The following is a 23758-nucleotide window of genomic DNA, read 5'->3' as shown; positions in this document are numbered from 1 at the left end:
TGTCATGTTGCACACCATACAGGCCGCATACTTGCTGGTAAGCTTCCTAGTTCTTTTCCTCCACTGTGATTCAACGTTATTCCTGTACAAATACCTGAACACACTCCCAGTCCATTTAATTTCTTTTATATGCATCAGTCGTTTTTCATAATCAATATTACTGCGAGCTTCCTTCATTTAAAAACTTGTCCTGCCCATATCACCCTGCACAGCTTCATTTGTAGTCTTCCCGTGAGCGCCCAATGTGAGGTGTCCCACTGACCTTTAATTGCCATCGAGCCCTGATAGTACGCCTGACTTCAAGCAAACAACCGCACTTCCAAAAGTAAGCCCTGGAACCATTACACCTTTCCACATACCCGGAGCACCTCGTACTTATTGTATCCCCCGTAGCGCTCTGTGTTTCAATAATGGCCACATTTCTCTTTCCCTTGCGGAACGCTAGTGTCTTGGATGAACGGTCTAGACAAAGCGTCGCCCATTTTTACGCGAAAAGTGCGGTTGGAAAGATAGCTTTCAGTTATGTTTAACGTGTTCCCGCGGACGCCCATCGCTGAAAGATCCCGCAGAATCCCGGAGCGCCATGTCCTGTCATACGCTTTCTCTGGGTCTAGAAGTACTGAAAGTAAATGCTGCTTATGTAATAAACGCATCTCTGATGTTTGCCTCGATGCGAACAAGGTGGTCTATTGTTGATATTCTCCCTCAAACTCTCGATGAGGCGGGTCTGATGTTTTTACTTTCCAATAAATAGATATTAAGCGCCGGTTTACGATTTTCTTCAAACAGTTTGCATAGACAGCTTGTTAGTGATATTGGTCTGTAGCTGCTGGTTAAGGACGAGTCTGTACCTTGTTTAAGTATCGGGATAAACTATAGCTTCTTTCCATTGAGGCAGAATATAGCCACCGGCCCACATGGCATCGAAAAGAGACAGCAGTGTTTTAAGTGCTTCATGAGGTAGGTGCCTAATCATTTCATACACGAAACGATCGCTACCCGGCGCCGAGTTGTCGCAAGAAGTTATAGTTGCCTGAAGTTCAGCTAAGCTAAATTGGCGATTGTGAGCCTCACTCGATGAATCTTTATGATTAAGGGGCCGTCGCTCATCACGTTCTTTGAACCTCAGGGTAGTTTGTTTATAGTGCGACACTTGACATGTATTCAAAGTGTTTGCCCAGACGATCTGCATTACCTTCCAGGCTATTATCTTGGCTACTTAGTAAGGGGTACGGGATGTGACCGCCGCCCTAGTAATTTATTTACCGTATTCCGTTTTATTTATTTACAGCATACTGCCGAACCTAGATGGGTCCTAGCAGGAGGGGCGAAACAAAAAGAGAATGCCAATAACAACTGCAAAAAAGCACAGCAAAAATCATTGCAGTAAAGAATATATGAACAATTACACGTAGTAGGAACGCAAAGCAATAACTCTGCAACTGTCAATAAGTAATTTTGTCAATGGCATCAATACTAGTTAGCAGATCAGTCGGGAGTGAATATCATTGAGTTATTGTGCGTGGAAAGAAAGAGTATTTAAAAACATTGACTCTAGCGTTGTAAGGTGTCAGGGATTCCGCGTGATGATTTCTTGTTAGGCGTGTTGTGGTGGACCTAATAAATGGACCAGGACTCATGGAGACTTATTTTTGATTAAGAAAAGTAACTTCAATCTTTGAATTTTTCTTCGTATTTCCAGTGTCTGTATGCTATGTTGTGCCATGAGAGTGGTGGGGGAGTCAGTAGAGCGGTATTTGTTAAAGATAAATCGAACAGACTTTCTCTGGATCATTTCCAACGTTTCAATGTTATGTGTTGTGTAAGGGTCCCAGACGGTGCATGCGTACTCGAGTTTAGGTCTGATGATTGAGGTGTAGGCTAAGAGCTTTGCGCTGATAAGGGCAGTTTTTAATTTGTGCCTGAGGAGGCAAAGTTTCTTAAAAGCTGACGTGCATATGTTTGATATATGTTTATTCCAACTAAGATTATTGGTTATAGTAACACCTAGGTAAGTGTATTCATTAACTTCCTCGAGCGGGTGAGATGGAAGGTTATATGAAAATGATAGGCGGCTCTTATTGGTAACTTTCATGAACACTGTTTTGTCATTGTTAAGCTTCATGTCCCGTCGATTGCACCAAGAATGAATGTTCCGAAGGTTAGAATTAAGGATGACTTGATCTTCAGAAGACCTAATATCATTAAACAATACACAGTCGTCGGCAAAAAGCCTAATCTGCACTGGCTCATTAATCATATCAACAATGTCATTTATGTATATTAGGAAGAGTAATGGTCCCAGCACACTTCCCTGTGGTACGAAGATGTTGGACGAAAATTTGTAACAGATGATGCGGTACCTTTCTTAAGTATCGGTACAATCCGCGCAACTCTCAACTCTCCAATCCGAAGGAACACTGCAAGTTGATAAGTTTGCACGGAAAATTATAACAAGAAATTTGGATATCATTTCACTATAACGCTGCAAGAACATATATGCAGGCGATGTACCTTTCCCAACCCTCTCTCTTAGCATGTCGACGCGTTCTTCTGCCCTGCGATTTTGCATATTTAAAATTAATCAGGTTTTCGATAGCTGGAGAGTCACGAAGCAATCCTCAGGCTTTCTGTTTATTACGTGCCTTTTGGCATTCCTCGTTTCACCAAGGCAAGTGACGCTTATAAGCGAGTCCATTAGCTTGTTGTACGTGTTTTTCAGCAACGTCCATTATAAAACCTGTTAAGCATGGTACAATGTTGTCGATATCAAAAGCAGTAATGTGATCTCGGCCGAAATGTGTGAGCTCTTGAAAGAGCTGCCATTTGGTTGAGCCGACTTTCCATGTGAGATCCATTCCTGGCGAAATCGCGCAACTGAAAAAACACGAGACGGAAAGGTACACACGACAAACATCCATACTCCTAGTTTAAGATATTGTAAGCAGCTGAAAGCTGGATTAAGATAAGGTGAAATATTGCATGCACATATCGACATACAGCTGACTATCCTGAATGCAGTTCCTTCATTATGACTTGCGGTATGACAGCATCCGCTATTCCACACAAAACACACAGCTGCGGACACGGCTCTTTACCACTTAACCGGAATGTTGCGGACACCTTAACGAGATATGTATAGGAGCCATCTTATCGCAGAAAGCACGGTATGAAAAAGTTGCGTTAATCAAATGAAGAAGCACTATGGGGAGCATAGCTTATAATCTTTTCACCTAATAATACAGACCAGTGAACAGAGATGGGAGCTCTCCTCCGCACGCTTTGTCAGAAATTTGAACAAACTAGTCCAACTTGCAGCACACTTCGTGTAGTAATCTTGTTGCTTCGATATATACATCAAGTGACGCTACTTTACAAGGAACTGCTGTACGATCCGGAAATTCCACAGAATAGCGCCGAGCAAAAGTTATGCTTCCGGCCGCCAACAAAGAGCAAAATAGAGCATTCCTATTCGCAATCAGCTGTTCACCCTTTGGACTCGTAAAAGATAAACGGCCAGAGTCGGGGCGCGCCAACGAGTGGTATTCCGACGAAGCAGACGAGGCGTCGCGAAGGCGCCTGTTTTCATCCGCGTCGATCTGACTGGATTCGAGCCGCGCGCTGTGGGCAAACGTGCAGCGTGGCTCGGAGAGCGCAACTTTTCGCCGACAGTTGCGATGCTACGGCAAGGGTCAGCGTCCAAGCGCGGTTTACAGGGTACAGCCGACAACATGCGCGCCAACTATAAGCAGGATTCTACCGCTTATGCGCACCGACATGCAAGCATGTTGGAAAGGTGTTATGGTCAATAAGTGAGTTTGGCACCAAGGCATAGTGGAACACAGCAATGTGACATGAGAGTTCGTAATAGCTAAGGACTAGACACCCAAGAGAACAGCAGCTGTATTATGACAAACGAATGAATCTCGAATATAGACACGAATATTAAACATCACCTATTGAGACAGTTTCCGTTGGCGGCCTGTCCGGGTCCAGAGACGCTGGGGACAAATTACAACGAATTATTTAGGACCTTAACAGAGAGTGTAAGAGTGGGGTTGAAGATTAATATGCAGAAGACAAAGATAATTATCAATAGACTGGCAAGAGAACAAGAATTCAGGATCGCCAGTCAGCCTCTAGAGTCTGAAGGAGTACGCTTACCTAGGTCAATTACTCACAGGCTACCCTGATCACGAGAAGCAAATTTACAGGAGAATAAAAACGGGTTGGAACGCATTCGGCAGACATTGCCAGATCCAGACTAGACACTTACTATTATCATTGAACAGAAAAGTGTACAATCAATGCATTCTACCCGTGGTAACATAAGGGGCAGAGACTTGGAGACTGACAAAGAAGCTGGAGAACAAGTTAAGGACCGCGCAAAGAGCGATGGAACGAAGAATGTTAGGCGTAACGTTAAGAGGCAGAAAGAGAGCGGTGCGGATCAGAGAGCAAACGGGGATAGCGAATTCTAATTGGCATTATGAGAAAAAAATGTAGCTGAGCAGGCCATGTAATGCGTAGGTTAGATAACCGGGAGACCATTAGGGTTACATAATGGGTGCCAAGAAAAGGAAGTCCAGTCGAGGACGGCTGAAGACTAGGTGGGGCCATGAAATTAGGAAATTCGCAGGCACAAGTTGGAATCAGTTGGCTCAGGACAGAGGTAATTGAAGATCGCAAGGAGCGGCCTTTGTCCTGCAGTGGACATAAAATAGATTGATGGTGATTATTGCTATTATTATTGCTATTATTACTATTATTATTGTTGTTGTTGTTGTTATTATTATTATTGTTATTATTGTTATTATTATTATTATTATTATTATTATTATTATTATTATTATTATTATTATTATTATTATTATTATTATTGTTGTTGTTGTTGTTGTTATTGTTATTGTTGTTGTTGTTATTGTTGTTGTTTTTCACAATTTTTCAGTACGCCGATGACACCGTTTTACTAGCAAAGCATTTATGCTATAAATCGGCGATCAACATGCTAGAAAAAGATGCCTATGACTGGTTTTCCAAAATTTTGCAATCAATAATTCAAAAACAAAGCTGATTTGTTTCAGAAATCCCTTGAAGGCGTCGATAGACGAACATATGTAATTGCACAGTAAGATTTGTTACCCATGTATAGTTGTACTCAAGTGGAGTATGTCATTAAAGTACATGGGGGTATTTGTTTACTCAAGCCTGTCGTGGGAAACACATTTAGCGTATATATGTAGTAAACTCGGAAGTGCTGCCTGGGTACTTATCACCGTAAAGGTATAGTTCCCTTCTCGGTCAAAAAAAAAAAAAAAGAAAAAGACCACTGCGCGCACTCCTGCGTATGGAATATTAAGGCATGGCATAACAATTTTCGCTTTTTGTTCTGAGCGTTGGGAGAGCCGGGTTGATGCTCCTTTAAAAAACATGCTCTAAAGTGAAGCGTATAACTGGCTTCTGCTTTCATCTCGACCTATATTTACCGCCGTAGGTTTTCCTTCGTTCCGCTCGTTGTTCGAACAGTGGCGCTACGCCCTTTTCGAGACTCGGATTTCAAAGTTGAGCATACACCTGCGCGCATGCTCCATTCCGGTGTGCATTTTACTGTTTTACTCGTTCCTCAACGAGATACGGTGATGCATGACAATGTGCGTACGTTCCCAACCTGTTTAACAATCGACCAGAGGATATTTTGTCAGCAACTTCGAAAATATTACTGAATAAGATTACCCGCGCTCTGCAAGTTAAAACCTGTTCCATATTCACGTAAGCTTTGTCTTCTTACCCCATGTAAATTTATGTGGCATTGTTTGAAAGACTCGAGTCTTACATTTTGTGTGTGTTCGTTTTAGGTTTTGTTATAGGTAAGCTTGAACTCTATGCACTGTTGTAATAAATTTGCGCAGCCAAATGTGATGTTACGTGCACTTTACGTAAAAGCGTTATTTTTTGTTGATATCTGAATTTTCTATTTTAATGTAATGCCTTATCAAATCTGCAGGGCCATATCCCACGAGGCCTTGTTGACTTAGGCCTGGTAACTCTGTATACCTGTTACGGCAATGAAGATTATTATTATCATTATTATTATTATTATTATTATTATTATTATTCAAAGGCACACACAACGAATACAGCTTGACTGTGGAGTGATTCCTTCTCGTTCTGTTATGTAGTAGTGACGTGTGCAAGTACCACCGCATGGCAGACGGGAATTCCACAATATTTACATTTTCATAGTGAACTACGTAATTATGACAAAGTAAATGAAACTCGGCGTAATGATAGAGTACTCTTACCGGCCAATATCACTATGATTTTTCCCAAGATATCTACATTATACTGAGAGCTACAGAGCATTCGTGAGAAACGAGACGACATGAACTACCGCCGGAGGGTGTGTGTGTGTATATATATATGCAGCTCAGCTGTAAAACATTGCACTAGGGCATCTCGGTGAGCTAGTTAGAGCACTTCTCGCGACCACGTTTCCCTTGTCCGACCTGAGCTTTTACATGAGCACTCAATCAAGCTAAGAAAACCTCGAAAGCCTTGCTCCGAGAACAACCTGTAAAGTGCCATAACTCGCATTTCCGGAACTAGGCAGCAGTGAATGCTGCCAGTAGTGACGGAAGATTTATTCAAAAAAGCAATGTTTCTATTGTCGTCAGTTACGGTACACAATGGTGTAACTACGGAGAAACCTCAAACCCGTACATGTGTCTCCACACGCCATCGGATCTCGTTCGAAAGATTTCGCAAGTGCAGCACCGGCAAGAAAGTGGTTTCTGTGAACACCCCACTGCGACGTGGCGCGGTGAGGAAATGCGAACAGCGGGGGGCTAGCTTACATATAGAGGGTAGTCATACAGCTGATGTCCTCACAAAGAAACGTCGAAAATCAGCGGAAACTTCGAGAAACAATAACTGCGCGTTACAGACAAACGCATAGAAAGGCCGCACTAGCTAAATTCAAGAAAAAAACAAAGGTAACGTAAACGTGATCCGTTGCATCTTGCGATCGCCCAAGATTTTCTGCGAGGCTGCAAGCGATAACTGCTTTGAACGAAGTGCGAACAAGCCTGAAGTCGGCACAGGGCCATTTTATTCGAATGCGACCTTCTGCCGGTCTCCCAGCAACACCAGACAACGCGCGCGTGTAGCTCATGCGTGCTCGATGCGGTTCGTTCCCTGCTAAAGTAGCGCGCGCCTGCGTGTAACTCGCGGCTGCGCAGAAGGTGCACCGCGCTACGCGGGAGCAACGCGGGCTCGGCCATCGCGGTATAGAGCGTCCCCTTCCGTTTGTCCGTCTCCACGGTTCGAGAGGCATCGCCACGGACACCCCCTTCCCCCCAGGGCTAAAAGAGCGCCGGGGGCATCGGCCCGCGGGTGTTCCCGGAAGCGACGGGGACCAACCGGCGCGTCGCGCTTGACCGCGGCCCACAGCGGCGAAGACGACCACCGTCCGCAGCGCCATCCGGAGGGGGCTCGCTCCAGAGGCAACGCTGCGCGACGGCTGCGCAACGCCCACCTTTTTGTTTCAGGAGGTTCGCACAGTTGGGGCTCAAGGCTGAAGTATCCGAATTTCGTGCACGCACCGAGATCCGAATATCGTGCACGCACCGAGGACTGCCTGACGACGCGTGTGGGACAGATCATGCAGTGTCGACGAGTGCCTGCCTCTAGGCGAGCTCCGCGCGCTCCACGATATAGAGATCGGTCGGGCAACGCAGGCTGCATCACTAGAGCTGACGATGGTAAAAAAAAAAAAAACTGGCACTCGTCGAACTCCTTCAGGGAAATGTGCTGTTTTAGCTCCTGTCGTCAACGGAAGCAGCCCACGTCGTGCATCATGCAAGGGTTCAGAAATGTGGCTCTTAGACGAAGCTTCAATTTATTTGTTTCTTTTTGGCGCAAGGATGTCTCAGCCCAAAGAGCGTCATGACCGGTTTGAATTGGAGGCAACAGCCAGATATGTCGGAAAACATTGATTGAAAATGACAATCGCTGTATAAGGGTGTAAAAAGGAAGACATTTCGGCGTATAAGAGCATGCTCGCGCTAAATATATGTGGTTAAAATGTTAAAAAGAACACTAGAACCCGTGCCACGATTAATGTTGATGTAGCACTGATGTAGCGACACCTTATAACCATCGCCCAAACGCGTCATGTATGAGGCGTGTGCTGCAACCGGGCGCCGCTCTCGCGCATCCCTCTGCACACGTAGCGTCATCTAGCGGCACCGCCGCGAAGTCCGCGTGTGTCTGAATATACGTGACGCGGGTTCGATTCCACCCAGCACCAAAATAATTGTAATGCATTTCTTTTTTGTTATTTTTGTACGCTTAAAAAGCGCCACAACACTAGTGGCAAAAACCCGGCTACCCAAGTGGACGTCAAAGGAACCTCACTGAAGAGCGGCACATATGAAGTGACACATATGAAGTGACAAACGTTGATGCAACGGCTGAGGGAACTGCAACGCAGTTCCCTCAGCCCAGCAACCCAATCGCGCTAAGCAGCCCGTCGGACCACGGACTATTCAATGACCAAAATTGGTGGGAAAACTTAAAAACAAACATCTGAAAGTGCGTCAAGTATCCTAAGCATAAAAATAACATTAAAAATAAAATCACTGGTTAAATATCTGTAACAACGGGTAATGTACATTAGGGTGTATAAAGAAAATATGAGGAATGCATGCATAATCACCGCAAGCCCGTCCTTGTATAATGCCTTCGACTGATTAGACGCTGTGTATACGAGGGCGATTTAGAAAGTATTTGCCCGTATTTCTTATTAGCCAAAATAATGTACATACAGGTAATTACAAATATAAGAACTAGTCTACGCACCTTACACTATTTTTCCACATAGTCCCCACACCGGTTCAGACAAATGTCCTATCACAGCACTCAATTTGACAGGCCCCTATGGTAGGATTCGTCCAACTGACTGTGAAACTACCGTCGGACCACTGTCCTGGCTTCGTCGTTGCACATGAATCGCTGTCCTTCCAGTAACTTCTGCAGCGGACCGAAAACGTGGAAATCACTAGGGCGAGGTGCCGATTGCATGATAGGTAGTCCAGACACTCCCCTTGAAACGTCAGCCAGCGACGCACGCTGCCTACCCGAAGGCTCATTGTCATGCAATTCTTCACGGCGTTTTGCGAACTCACAACACCGTCACCTCACGCTTCTCAAAGCGAGACACCTTTTCCCACACGTGGGCCGCATTTCCCTGTGGATTTCAATGGCCGTTCGTCCCTTGCTCCATAGAACACCAATCACACTTCGTTGCTCGTATGCCGTGGACGTGTGAAGCACAGTCGACATCTTCAACTGACGGCAGCGCCCGTGCCGCGGAGCTACCGGAAGGCCGGCCCGCTCCAAGAGAGGTTCGCCGCCGGGAATGGATAATTTCACTTCGCATTTACAGCCATAATTTGGCTAAAGAAAATAGGGGCAGACTATGATTCGCCCGCGTATTTAAGTGTTAGCGAAGAATACAGGCGTGTTCTATAGGTGCATCGTCAATCCCTCGCCCGAGGACAGAGCTCGCGCGCTCGGTGTATGACGCTGGATCAACAGACCTGCCTGCGCATCGTTCTTGCTTGTTAATTAAACCGCGGTGCATATTTGGTGGAGGTTGCTAGGCTTTCCCGAGCACTGGAACTCCGCAGTCGGAAGCTGCCGCCCATCATGCCTGACGACGCAAGGCAAACGCAAACCACCGCCTCGCCCACCCTTCTATGTTCCGGCGCTCTGCGTCAACGGGATTCAGCAATCTTCAGCGGCTCCGACGAAAACAACGTCGAAGACTCACTCTCATCCTACGAACGCGTGAGTACCCACAAGTGGGACAAGTCTCAAAAGCTGAACAAAGCGTTCCCACCACAAACCTGACCTCCGCACCTGGTCCGACTTCAAGACGAGCTTCACGAAAGTTTTCGGTTGCCCCGCGGGGCTAAAGCTTCGTGTCGGAGAGCGCTTGCGCAATCGTTGCCAACAGCCAGGTGAGAGCAACTAAGAACTACACAGAAGGCGTCGTCGACCTTTGTAAGCGCGTCCATGCAGCGATGACCGAAGCCGATAAGATCTGTCATATCTTGAAGGGCATCGAAAACGACGCTTTCAGATGCTATAAAAAAACCTCGAACCACCGTCGAAGTCGCTGACCTTTGTCAGGGTTGCGATGAACTCCGCAGGCAACGTTTCCTGACCTGGAGTGTTTTTTCCACACATACCTCGGTTTCGAGCTTAACCCCAGCTCCCGACCACTGCCTCCTGCTTTGCGAGATCAAGGAGTTCATTTGTGCCGAAGTCGCTCGGCAGCTGGCTCTGCTCACTGCCATTCCAAGCCTTACGACATCGTTGACTCCAAGCCTGCCACCAGTGACACACACACACACACACACACACACACACACACACACACACACACACACACACACACACACACACACACACACACACACACACACACACGGGCTCAACCTTATATTTTTTATTAACTGGTATTAACCTTTAACATATTCTTACATATGTTAAACAGTTTCAATAGGGAACAGCTTCTGATAGAAATAGCGCAGGGTGAAGAGGTTTGCGACAGGCGTGTATCGTATTCTTGCATGATGAAAATGAAGGCACTTCACGCAGGTTGGTGGGTCTGCTCCAGCTAAATGAGGCACGTGTTGCGTGTCCTATACCCGTATATAACCTACTATACAGAGTGCTACACCGACTGCCCGGAAGCTTCAATATTCTCTCCCGCAATCTTGATTCTGCCAGGTGTAGTTTATTTTCTGTCTTTTTATCCAACTCAGACTGCCATTGGACTGAACGTTTGACGGATAGGCCACTTAATTATGTTTTGGAACCTGGTTCAGACCTGTCACAGCGGGTGAGGCAGCTTTCGCCGCATTCTATCTCATTGCCTAATACACCGCAGTGATCTGACAAGTATGCCACAATAAAGAGCTCTTAAGCCGCATTACCAATGGTACATTTTAGAAGGATATTAAAAAGTTCAACATTAAAAACGGAGCGCTATTACAGCGCACGTGCGGTCTGTGTATATAACAGCGCTTTGTATTCTGTTTTCTACTGTGCGTTTAACTGCTAAGTGAACGCCGTGTGCTTCAGCATTGAATATAATGCTCTTTATTCAGCTTTTGGCCGCTGGAAAGACAGTTGGAGCTGATTGAAAGAGGCGCACTGCACGGTGAATCACAGAACTCTTTCGAACGTTGTTGTGATTCAGTTTATATAGCATAGCTATGACATTCAAAACGCACTTTGACAACAGTCCCTAATTTTCCCACTGCAAATTTGGAACAGTAAACAACCGGGGGAGCCGGTAGTAGCTGGACGACAAAAGCGGCGAACAGCACAGGAGGACCACACGATACACAGGATGCTCGACTAAAATTTCCAACGAAAATTGCAAATCTAGTGCAGACCCTGTTCACTTTCTATACAGTTCTTGTGTTTTCCTGGTGCAAAGACCAGTTTTGGTCAAACATCACCATGCATGAATAGTGTGTGTACTTTATGGCGATGAACATCCTATCGCAAAACTTTTTACCAGTCACTGTTGCAGTATCTCTATAAAACGGGATTACATGCTTATATTTAGCTCCATTATGACGGTACGCCGCGTGGCAACCTAAGCGAAAAAAAAGATTGTTAACCAAATAATTTAAGCAAATGACACCGACGTATTGAGCCGTACTAAAGGAATTGTTTATTAAGTAATAGTAAATGTACAGGTATGATCGGCGTAAGTTGATAATACGAAATGTTTCAGTAAAAGACACCGTTGTGTAGAGCTCTACAGCTCTTGCGTACTTAATTTCTTCGTTGGAGTTGCCATTAAATTCGAATGCACGTAAGGCACATACACGGGAATGTCTAGCCCCCCCCACCCCTCGACATATATTGCTACGCGAAAGAGCTTAAACACTGAAGACTATCTAGAAAGTAATTATAACTACAGCGATGGCCAGTTCAGCCGACAGCTCGAGACCAAGGAGCAGTTCATCGTCTTCGACGCGACAGCCGCGCGCATCATCAAAAAGTAGCAAGCAATATGCATCAAGCAATTTAACATGGACTGTAACCACAGCTATCTTATAACGCCACTAAGCAATCGCCTCGAACTGTGACCTGTGCTGCTACCACATGTAACAAGCGTTACGGCGGTACAAGCATTCCAGGACAGCAAAGGAGCGAGCGTCAGTGCCCATAGCAAGCTAAATATACAGTTTGTGAGGAGGGGCTTCTGCGACAGCCTTGTCGATCCAACGACGGGCGCGCTGGGGCGCGAGTTCGTCGCTGTTCAGGCTTCAACGCTGGCAGGTACGCCCCCTACTGTGGCGAACCCTGTAGGTTCGACAGAGGCTGTGGACAGGGAGCACCAGCGAACAGCGATAAATCAGAATCAGCTGTAGTCCCCAAGTCTATAAATGCAGACGAAACAAACCGGAAAGCAAGGATACGTGGCAGGCGATGTGTCGCACACTGTTTTCACATCTATCGACAGACTGCCATATGGTTTCTAGCAGCTCAAGAGTACAGTAACAAGGGGACATTGGAAGCTTTTCACGACGACGGCGGCGACGGCTGTACAAGTGGGCACAAGTTATCTTTGCACGCGACAGCGATCTTTCCCAACCTCTGAATATGCAGATAGAACGAACCCGGCGCACTTATACGAAGTGCAAGGTCTCCGTTCACGCATCCGTGAATGGGCGATCTGCACGAGTGCAATAGTTTTGTTGAAGTGTCGAACAAAAGTGGCCGCTGTACAGCACCCTCATGTGTCCCTATAGCAATGCCGGATTAGGACATTTTGGAACCGGAGGACTAAATTTACCTCGGGACCCCAGTGACGATTCTAATCAGGACGATGATGATCATGGTGATTGGGTAGAATGACAAATATTTAGAATTACAGGTTTCGCCTGCTGTTTTCATGTTTATTCTCAAAGAATGTTACATGCCTACTAACACACGTGCAATGGCATCTTGGATCTTGATTTAACGCTTGCCAGCTGTGGCGCAGGCAGAAGTTGCTTTCCGGGGGGGGGGGGGGGGGGGCGCTTTCCTTCTTTTCTCACCTATTATGTAACCCTAATCTCCACCGGTTATCTAACCCGCGCATTACATGACCTGCCCGGCTCCATCTTTTTCACTTAATGTCAATTAGAATATCGGCTATACCCGTTTGCTCTCTGATCCAAACTGCCCTCTTTGTCTCTTAACGTTGTGCCTAATACACAAATTTCGGGGGGGGGGGGGTGCAGCTGCTCGGTGCAATACTCATTGCAACACATCTTCATTGAGAAACCGTGTTCCGTTGCTTCTGTTAGGTTATTGTTTAATGCCTAATGTCGAAAAACACGTTAGGCAGTCCGGCGGAGTACGTCAGCGCGGCATAACGCTCTTTCTTCGCTTGTGTAGGAACCGCCAGAACCAAGGGACCTGACTGTCGCTTCCCTGGCATCGGATGCTTCCGTCTTCGGCGCCCTTATCGACGTGATATACCGGAGAAGATCCGGTGCGAGCGCCCATGGCTGCACAATCCATGCTGCGGGTGCGTCATCGTGGGGGCAGCCAATCCAGGCAGGCGACACCGGGCGACTACGCTTAAAAAGCCAACGCCGATTGTCAACGAGAACAGTCCGGCGGAGTACGTGAGCGCGGCGTAACGCTCTTTCTTCGCTTGTGTGGGTGAGGGCAGCGTTTCATAACTACTGTGTTTGATTTTAAATTCTGCTCCGCCACACTGCACAAAGATGGACTGCCCCAAGTTGTGTTCACAGTGTCTAACAATGATTGCCTCGCGTGCCTGAAAGCTGTTGCACCTGACGGCCAGTGCCTTCGTTGCAGCGATTGTGATAACCGTTATGACGCCGGCAAATGTTCTGGTGCCACAAAGACTAACCTAAAAAGCATGTCAGTAGAAACCATCCATATTCGGTTATGCCCCACGTGTGCAAACCACAATACACGATGGACGAACGCTGGAGACGGGGCTGGCTCTCAGCGTAAGGCGTTAATCGCAGAGAGTGAGCAACCTTCTTTGGTTGACGTCACGTCGAAGCTAGACAATATGCTACGTCGTTTTGATGAGCGCGAAAGAAAACAGGAGGAGCAGCTGGCTAAACATGATACCACCACCACTTGAAGAGCAACCATTAACAATGCAGATCATAGAAGAATCACTGCATTTGCTCTCTTATAAACATGATGAAGTGCTTGAAACTCTTGAAACCCAGAATCAAGAAGTGAAAGAGCTAAAGAAAAAACTACGGTTATGGAAGCTCAACTGCTGGCAAAGGAGACTAGACTTTCTCAACTGGAAATGGAGGTGAATAGGACGGAATCCTATTAGAGACGTAATAATTTGGAGACACATGGGGTCAGGTGCCATGACAACGAAGACTTGAGAGTAGTTATAAACTCAATTGCAGGGAGACTCGAACTCTCCATTCCCAGCAATGGGGAAGTCGAAGCAGGGCACAGGATTAAATGCAAAGTGTGGGAGCTGAGGCTCCCACACTAGTACGTTTCACCAAGAGAGAAGCAAGAGAAAAGTGGCTTGCGAAACACGCTGAAACGTGATAACATTTACATAAATGAAAATCTGACACCTCTAGCCAAGAAGCTTCGGTTGATGGCAAGGCGCCTAGCAACTGAAAAACACTACAAATATGTTTGGGTGCGAAACGGTCGTATATTTGTTAAGAAAATTGAAGGTGCCCCTGTTATTCTTGTTGAGAACGAAGCGGATCTGCGCAAGATAACGTGATGACTCAGAGTGTACATTCATTTTATGAATGGATGAAGATACGCCGGGAATTCGTGTCAGCTGAATCTTGTACGAGTTTTGATCTTATCCATGTGAATGTGAGAAGTATTCACAAAAATTGTAACTTGTTACAAATGTATTTGGAGAATGTTTTAATTTTCCTGGAGGTCATATTTACAAAGATCAATGTGAGTGAGTATGATTGCTCTCTTTGTAATATACAGAACTATCAATCGTATGCCTTGCGCAGAGAGGGCAAACGTGGGGGAGGAGTGTTAGTATTTGTTAAAAATTGCTGGTCTTGTGAATGCTTGAATGTTGAATTTAATGAAGCGGAAGTTATAGCACTTTATCTTTCTAACAATTAAGATGAATTGTTAGTTTGTTGTGCAATTTACAGACCTCCTAGCAAGAATACTGCAGTTTTTTTAGAGGAGCTCGCTGGATTCCTTAAAAGGTGTGCAGGAAATAAACGTGTCATTCTCGCAGGAGACTTAAACATTGACATTTCGGTAACTAATAGGGCAGGTGTAAGTGAGTACTTAACATTGTTGGCCAGTTTTGTCTTGGAGAATAAAATTCAGGGATATACGCGAGAAGAATTTCTAGGAAGTAAATTTACACAGACATGCATTGACCATATCAGTGCAACCGTAACGCAACAGGAAACGTTTGGCTGTATTATTAAAGAAAAAGTTGCTGATCATTATTTTGCTTCACTTACGTTGTTAAATGATAGTAACATGGCGGCACAGGGGGGACCTACAGAAAGGCCTGTAATTAACAATGAAACAGTAGACAAACTAATTATGTTGTATGACTGGAATTCTTTGTTGCAGCGCAATCACCTATATGCTTGCGAACTGTTCGTAGAGCAACTAAAATCAATTTACAATAACTCGAAAACTAAGGTGAGGATCAAACGGCGAAATCAGGCAAGTCCTTGGATAAACAAGGAAATTATTGAGCTGTCCTACATCAATAGTAAACTTTTAAGAAGGCGCAAAGAGAACCCTCATGACTTTGTACTAAGAGAAGAATTCAGGCAACTCCGAAAGGAAATTACAGCAGAAATACGACTGGCAGAAAAACAGTACCAGCTTAATCAATTCTCGGCATGCGGTAGGGATGTAAGAAAAAACATGGAAATTAGTGCAACCCACCATAGGAAAATCATCCAAGAAAAGCATTGATGACACTTTGGAACAGGCCTTTCCAGATAAAAACAAGGTAGAATTGGCCACTGAGTTCAATAAACACTTTGTAGAATCTGTTACTTCCTTGTGTAGACAGGGAAGGAAAATGGCGAACGATACTGCAGTTGCTTCGAGCATCCGTTCAACTTACATGCCTACTGTCACTGAGCCGGAGTTATGGGATGTGTTGGAAACAATGCCAATAACAAAATCACCAGGGTATGATGGTGTTATGATAAGGGATGTCATAGCGCATTTTGAAAAGCCCAAAACTATATTACTTTTCATTATAAACGAAACTTTATTAACTGGGCAAATTCACATGTACATGAAAGTAAACGTAATAAGACCATTGCACAAAAAAGGCTCCGAAAAGGATTATAATAATTATAGGACAATCGCAATTTTGTCCTCCCTCGCTTGTATCATGGAGAAAATTATACATGTTAGCATGACATCATTTCTTGATTAGTACCATCTACTAAATACTGCCCAGTATGGTTTCCGCAAAGGCAGAAGTACGGTAAACCTACTAGAGGATTTTCATGACCTAGTCTGCAGAGAAATAGATAATAACATTGGTACTTACACTTTTTATTGATTTGCAAAAAGCCTTTGATACTGTTAATCACAATCTATTATTAGATAAATTCGACAATATTGGTTTCAGAGGTCCCTACATGTCGTTCTTTAAAACTTATTTTGCTGATCGAGCCCAATGTGTCCAACTGGGCGGATTATACAGCTCAATTCGAACGTTTCGACAGGTGTTCCTCAGGGCTCAATTTTAGGACCCTTGCTATTTAATATTTGCGTCAATGATATGACCTGTCTTCAATTGAACTCAACTGTTTTTATACGCGGATGATACTGCCCTGGCGATACCAAGTGACACGTATGAAGAAGCCTCCGACAGGATGCAACAGGATGTGCACCTTTTGATAGAATGGTTAAGTGCTAATCAGAGTTTTACTCATACAACAAAAACCTGCCTACTTTGTTTTCATAGCCCATATACACTGTTTAGAACATTATCAAATACCTTCATGAGAGGAACTGTACGTGCTGTTCACGCCCACCTTCGGAAGTTAAATCCAATTTTAAGTATCTTGGCATCACATTTGACGAAACACTGTCGTGAAACTTACATATTGCAGAGTTAGCCAAACGCTTACGCCTAGTGTGTTTATATATATGCTCTACGATCTAGTTGTGATGTATCGGTTATAAAAATGGTATATGAGGGATTGGGAGAGTCCGTGTTACGATACAGTATAACAATTTACGGAACCGCATATTTATATACATTAAACACACTAAGCCGCATAGTGTACAGGATTGCAACCAATCTCGCCTACGGAACCAACTATCGTGATAAGTCAGCCAGAGACAGTATGGAATATTTTAACATGCTACCTGCACACAAGCAATTTATCTTTGAAATATTATGCAAGCATTTCTTTCACAGCTCCTTTAAAATCTGCAACATTAAAGTACGGCCTCTCCGTCATTCGGAGAAGTATGTCGTACCCCGCATCTTCACCATTTATGGCAGGAGAACCCGCACCTACTATATATGTTGCTTATTACTTCGATAAAATAGGAGCCCTCCCGAGCATTACCGGATTAGAAGACCTTAAGAAGTTCCTTCGACCTTGGTTGAACGACAATATAGACTGAGGTAATTTATTGTTTGCCATGTTCTTAATGTTTTCATTTCGTGTACGAAAGCGTGCACGGTGGAAAATTTGCTATCATTTGTACTGTTGGCTCTTGTTTGTTCTTACGTCGCACAAGGCAGTTGCTGCGTATTTGGTTGATTTTATTTTCTCTTTTTTTTCTACGATGATTTACTCGCTGTTTCATGTGCTTAACCTGGCTGTCCCGCTCAGCACACAAGCGGCAACGCTTATGCAGGCTGGAACACGTACGAATTGAAGTGAATAACATATATTATTATTACGTCGCTATCACGTAAAAGTTAGTCGCATATACACGAACTGTTTCAACGCCATGACTTAAGAAAACCACGTGTTGTAAAGCAAATGCACGCATTTAAACTGATTTGAACATATGGCGTACAATCAACGCCAACAGAACGCGCATGTACGACTCCACTTAAACCTAAAACGAAACGAAGTTTATAGCTAGTGCAACTGACCACTTACGATTGCATACAGGATGCAACGCGAACGCTTCACATTTAAATGCGTAAGCACTTCTATGCCTACACAACGAGGAAACCCGCCCGTCCGTCACGCAAGTCCGTCGCTTGCGAGATAGTGCGCCGCAACAGCGAGCGATTTGACCTTCGTGCTGCCTCTCCCGCGTCAACGCGAACTTAAGTGGCCAGAACACAGCGCACACGAAGCTATCGGCACTCGGCACACTGTTCCTATCGCGGATCGCTTTCAAGAAAAGGGCCGCCGTCCGCAGCAGTTCGTGTATCCGCAGCGCTGTCATTAATGCTGGTCGGATCAAGTTTCATATAACATTGATAATGACACCGGGATGCGTGGAGATGAGCAAGTGGCATAATGCTTACGCAAACTTAGACACTTCCAGAGTTCTTTCTGCGTGAATTTTTTACAGCGAAGCAGTTTACCTGACGGACCTGTAGGGATGAGCATATATGCGCGGTCAAAAATGATAAATTATGGGGTTTTACGTGCCAAAACCACTTTCTGATTATGAGGCACGCCGGAGTGGAGGACTCCGGAAATTTCGACCACCTGGGGTTCTTTAACGTGCACCTAAATCTAAGTACACGTGTGTTTTCGCATTTCGCCCCCATCGAAATGCGGCCGCCGTGGCCGGGATTCGATCCCGCGACCTCGTGCTCAGCAGCCCAACACCATAGCCCCTGAGCAACCATGGCGGGTCGTATGCGTGGCCTCTTTGGGGGGAGGGTGCGTATCGGCTGGCTAACGACCGTAATGTGAACAAGAAAAAATTTCGGCGAGCGCACCTAATATGGGATAACGAACGATAGTGCGGCGGAGAAGAAAGAAAGGTAGCAGAAGCTTGACGAGGGCGAGTTGGTTTAACCTAACTGAAGAAAAGAAACGGTTTATGGCACGTTTCAGAGAAACAAGAAAGATATTAGAAGCGTTCTACATTGCAAAGACCGAGATCACGTGCGTTAGCTCCCCGTCAGTGGCACTTGCCGAAAAAGAGATTGCTTTTCTGATTCGACAGAGAGGTCGTGATGTCACGGTGGTACTGTTCATGTTTTTATCTATATAAACCCTGTTTACTCAAATAAACACTTAGTCGGAAGTTAGCGCCTGTCTGTAGTACGTGTTCTTTTAGTCCGCGTCATTGTAGCACCGTTTTTTTTTTCTTCAAGAAAGAAAGAACACGTGATTTCACTGCGCCTGCGGAGTGGGGGGAGTGCAGCCGCGCTGGCCGGCGTTACTAGCGGCTGCTGTCGTCATCCCTCAATAAAACGGGGCGGCAGTTGTGCCGGGAAAACACGGGGATGTGCGCCGCGGTAGCTGCCGCGGTGTGTAAGAACCGGATTGTGCATTGGACAGGTAGACCACTGCAACAGTTGCAATTCCAACAAAAATGGGAAAAGTGGGGAGGCAACGCATTGTGCGCACGGCCGAAGGACAAGCAGAGTACGAGGAGAGGAATCGACAGCAGAGACACGACTGTAACAAACCACACCATGCCCGTGCGAAAGCGGAGTATGCGACTAGTGAGTTGGCCTCCGAAGAACGTCAGCAAGGGCAGGTACGAAAGTCTAATCGTCGGCGTCGAGCGCGAGCTACCGATGAATATAGCGCACTGGAGGCTGCTCGTAAGTGTCAACCTAGCTCGTTCGAGTCTGCGTCCAAGCGGCAGAAGCGTGAGTTGCCACCTTCTTCGAGTTTCAATGGGGCGAATTCCGAATTCGTGAGAATGTTTTTGGACGCGGAGTTTGGCCATAGTTGTTCGGTCTGCCATCGACAGCTTCGCTGGCTAATCCGCCGCCACATGATTGGTTCGGCTTGAACTTCTTTTGTGCAACAGGCTACACTTTACTGCTTATACAGTTCAAGGGCATGAACACATCACCACCAAACGGGAGGTTCGAGGTGCATTCATGCACTGACGATGACATACTTCCTCTACAGCCATGCAGGTGAGGTCATTTTAGAAGACCTTGCTGGGCTAGTTGGTGCACTTCTTTGAAGAATCAAGCTGCGCATTCAAAGAAGATAACCACAGGAAAAGGAGACGCAGACGGAAGGAGCGCAAGATGAAAAGACGGTTGCGCTCTTTCCGTCTCCGTCGCCTTTTCCTGTGGTTGTATTTTTTTAAATGCACAACTTGGTTCTTCAAAGCAGGTGAGGTCACAAGCCAAAAGCCTGCTGCGCAAGCCTGTATGGAGCGCTTTGCGCAACTCAGAGAGCAGAAGGTTACAGACGAAAGGGACAGCCGGACAGCATTGCATATTTTGCACGACCAACTGATGCCCACCTAAGAGAACTACCGCCTCATGTCGCGAAGACCTGATGCACATGATGGAGAATACGTTATACCAGGCGGAAAACAGGAACGCCAGCAATTAAGAGTAAGGTTTACCTCGGGTGCTGCTAAATGTTGTAATACATGCGAACTTAGCATTCATCCTACAAAGGTCTTTACTGAGGTCACCCATTAATGAAGATGACAATGAACAGAAGGCTAATGACACATGATATGACAATAAATAAAGTTAAGACAAAGTGGGGAAGCATGAGAATGTTCGCACCTATAATAATGCGTCTGGCGGCTAGCGAATTCTGGTATAGTGAAATACCTTATTGGATATATTCCAAATGTAATAAATGCATCATACACATCATGTAGTGGTGACCAGCTACGGACATTTAAAGGACAATGTGCGTAACGCGTACCAAGTATTCGTGTACTACAATCAAAGTCGGAAGCTGCGACAGCCAGAGCCGCGTCCTCGGGCTGTCGAGAACGTGCGTTCGGCAAGGGCACACGCCGCCGTAACTACCACGTTCCGCTCACGCTTGACGAGTCGCGCACGCCACTACAGACACGACAGGAGGCGGGGGGGGCACGAGGTGCGCCTCTCGCGGAGGCAGCGTTCTCGTGCGTCGGTCGCACGGCTGCTGCGACGGCGGTGCCGATTGCAAATGACCCGACGTGAGATGCGTGAAGGATTGCATTCGTCCTTCTTTAAAAGCTAAACCCGCAATGCGTCAATTGGAAGCAGTATTGCGGAAACGACGACGGAGTGTCCAAGATGGGTGAACTTCACGCTGCCTATTCGCATTCACGGAGCGTCGAGACGGCACGGCGTAGTTCGGTGGCTGTATATTGGCTGTGTGTGTCAAGTATTCCTGCTTCGCCGTATGAAACAGGCCGCTATATTTAGTGTGTAAAGTACAGAATACAAGTTGTAACATCCTGTAAATGCATGACACTCCGTGTGACTTCAGTTTGGTTATTTAATTCTCTGCCGTCGTCGACTTCGCTTCCCTTCTCTCGGCACCCATTCTGTAATAAACCACCGTTCATCTGCTCTACCCATTACATGGCCTACCCAGCTACATCCTTCCCTCTTAATGTTAACTGGACTATCGGCTACTCCCATTTGATCTAATCCACACCGCTGTCTGCCGTTCTCTTCACGTTATGGCTGACATTTTTCGTTCCATCGCTCATTGCACGGTCCTGAACTATTCGAACTTCTTTATTAACCTTCAAGTTTCTGCCCCGTGTGTTAGCACAGGTAGAATACAATGATTGTACTCTTTTCTTTTCAAGGAGAGCAGTAAATTGCCGCTCATGATTTGGCAACCCTATTGCAAAAACCAGCGTCTGTCTTTCAGTGTGAAACCAGCGCGCTTTTTGGCGTTGGGTCGCACTGGGTACGCTGGCACTCGCTGGGACTCACTGGGACACCAGTGAAAACGCTGGATAAGAGCTGGGTCACACTGGAAGAGGCGCTGGTTCTACTGCCATTACGTTGGGGCGCACTGGTTTGTGCTGTACAGGCCCTGGTTCTCGCTGCAGTTCGCTGGTTCGCACTGGAAACTGCGCTGGTTTTGTTTGTGCCGCGCTGGTTCCAGTACGCAAGGACGAGCGCTGCTGAATATTACATGCTTTATACAATTTCATCGCTTGATACTAGTCTTGTCCTAAATAACGCTCTATCTTGGGGTTATAAATTCCTATTTTGTGTCGCAGCTTCGAATAAAGTTGCGTGAGCTGCCCTGTTTATTCATAGACATACGAAACTGAGATCACGCTCGTTCTTTTTTTTTTTTTCATTTTCCCTTTTGACAGGGCGGATAGCTAAATTCTTGAACGAAACCACGTAAACGCAGAGGACGCCGCGTTTAGTAGTTCGCACGTAACATATGACTGGGAGTTGTCGCCGCTGTCGCAGTGTTGAGGAGTGGACACGAAAAGCAGAAGTCGTTCAGACGCACGCGAACGGACCCCGAGTTCGAAGCCTATCGCTGGCTGATATTATCGCACCGATAACAAAGCTGAGGTGATTCGTGCGCTTCCACTTTCTCTATTGTACTAAAAAAAGTTGTGAGGCTCACACACACATTTTAGCTTTCGGCAGCTAACCGCGCCGAGATCGGTCCCCACCGAAGCTTAGGTCTAGCGTATATCCGCCGTGTCCGTCCTCACGCTATCGGCGCGTCTAGGCTCAGGAATGAAGAAATCTAACAAGGATAAATCACTCTATATTTCAGCTTTCGCATCGGTGTTCTTTAATAAACATTCTTTTTCATGTCTACAGTGCCAGCACAAGAAGCGATGACCGCAGATGTGACGCGTCATAAACACAGGTATATGTGCTATCGCCGAAGGCTCCCACACTAGCCTGCGCTTCTCTGACGAATATGACTAGACAGGCGCGTACACTGAAAGGCATCTCTGAACTAAGGAAACGTTGCATATCCTTTGCGTGAAGAACAATAAACGGCTATCGAAATCGGCAGTAACGGCCCATACACCGTCCCGGGTCGGCGGTTCATTTAAGACTTTTTTTCGAAGTTAAAATAGCAATCGCAAGTGAAAATCGATGTTGTGGCACTTCAAAGCATACTGCTGAATACGGACAGCAACTTTTTCTTTCTGACACAGGCGTGAGTTTTAGCTGCTGGGCGATAGCGCATCAACCATGTCTGTACGAGATGTAGCTGTGCGAAACAAACTGCTTCTCGGCTTTGACATGGCAAATTATCCCTGTGTTTCCGTCTGCTGGCGTGGCGTGGCGGTAACGTGCCAGGCTTGGGATCTGTAGGTCAAGTGTTCGAATTCTGTTCGGATCAGTTTTATTTTTACGCGTTTTTTTCTTTTTTTTTTGCACTAAAACGCTCTTTGTGGCTTTTTGTATTAAAAGAAGGCGTGTATATATATATATATATATATATATATATATATATATATATATATATATATATATATATATATGCACGCCTTCTACAAGCCTGGCACGTTACCGCCACGCCACGCCAGCAGACGGAAATATATATATATATATATATATATATATATATATATATATATATATATATATATATATATATATATATATATATATATCCGGTGCCTTCCAGTACGCCGCGCCTTTCCCGCCTCTAGCGCGCTGCGGCCCGTAATCCGGCGCACTGGGTTTTGCAATAGGGAATGCCTGCCGTTATGCGTTCCAACCCATTTTTATCCTTAAGCTTGCTTTTCATGATTAGGGTCCCCTGTGGGTAACTGATATAGAAAA

General features: G+C 45.6%; 2 protein-coding genes across 4 annotated transcripts in view; one reads left to right on the top strand and one right to left on the bottom strand.

Annotated features, from left to right (window-relative positions):
- Nucleotides 1-23758, top strand: part of LOC142575202 (uncharacterized) — a 136459-nt gene that overhangs the window by 36123 nt on the left and 76578 nt on the right. Inside the window, exon 2 of one of the 3 annotated variants that reach the window (XR_012826604.1) lies at nt 13471-13740. The exons of 1 other annotated variant lie outside the window; for it this stretch is intronic. Coding sequence is in view for 1 of the 2 variants with exons in the window: in XM_075684336.1 (XP_075540451.1) it covers nt 13471-13699 (229 nt within the window). In the remaining variant the exon portion in view is untranslated. The remainder of the gene's footprint in view (nt 1-13470; nt 13741-23758) is intronic. One more of the 3 variants, XM_075684336.1, reaches the window with a different exon arrangement.
- LOC142575201 (scoloptoxin SSD14-like) overlaps nt 1-23758 on the bottom strand; it is a 108109-nt gene that overhangs the window by 76373 nt on the left and 7978 nt on the right. The window lies entirely within an intron of this gene.

The sequence above is a fragment of the Dermacentor variabilis genome, chromosome 3, assembly GCF_050947875.1.
Source record: "Dermacentor variabilis isolate Ectoservices chromosome 3, ASM5094787v1, whole genome shotgun sequence".
NCBI classification, from domain to species: domain Eukaryota; kingdom Metazoa; phylum Arthropoda; class Arachnida; order Ixodida; family Ixodidae; genus Dermacentor; species Dermacentor variabilis.
Note: the sequence above shows the minus strand (reverse complement) of the source record. Positions and strands in the feature narration are given on the sequence as shown.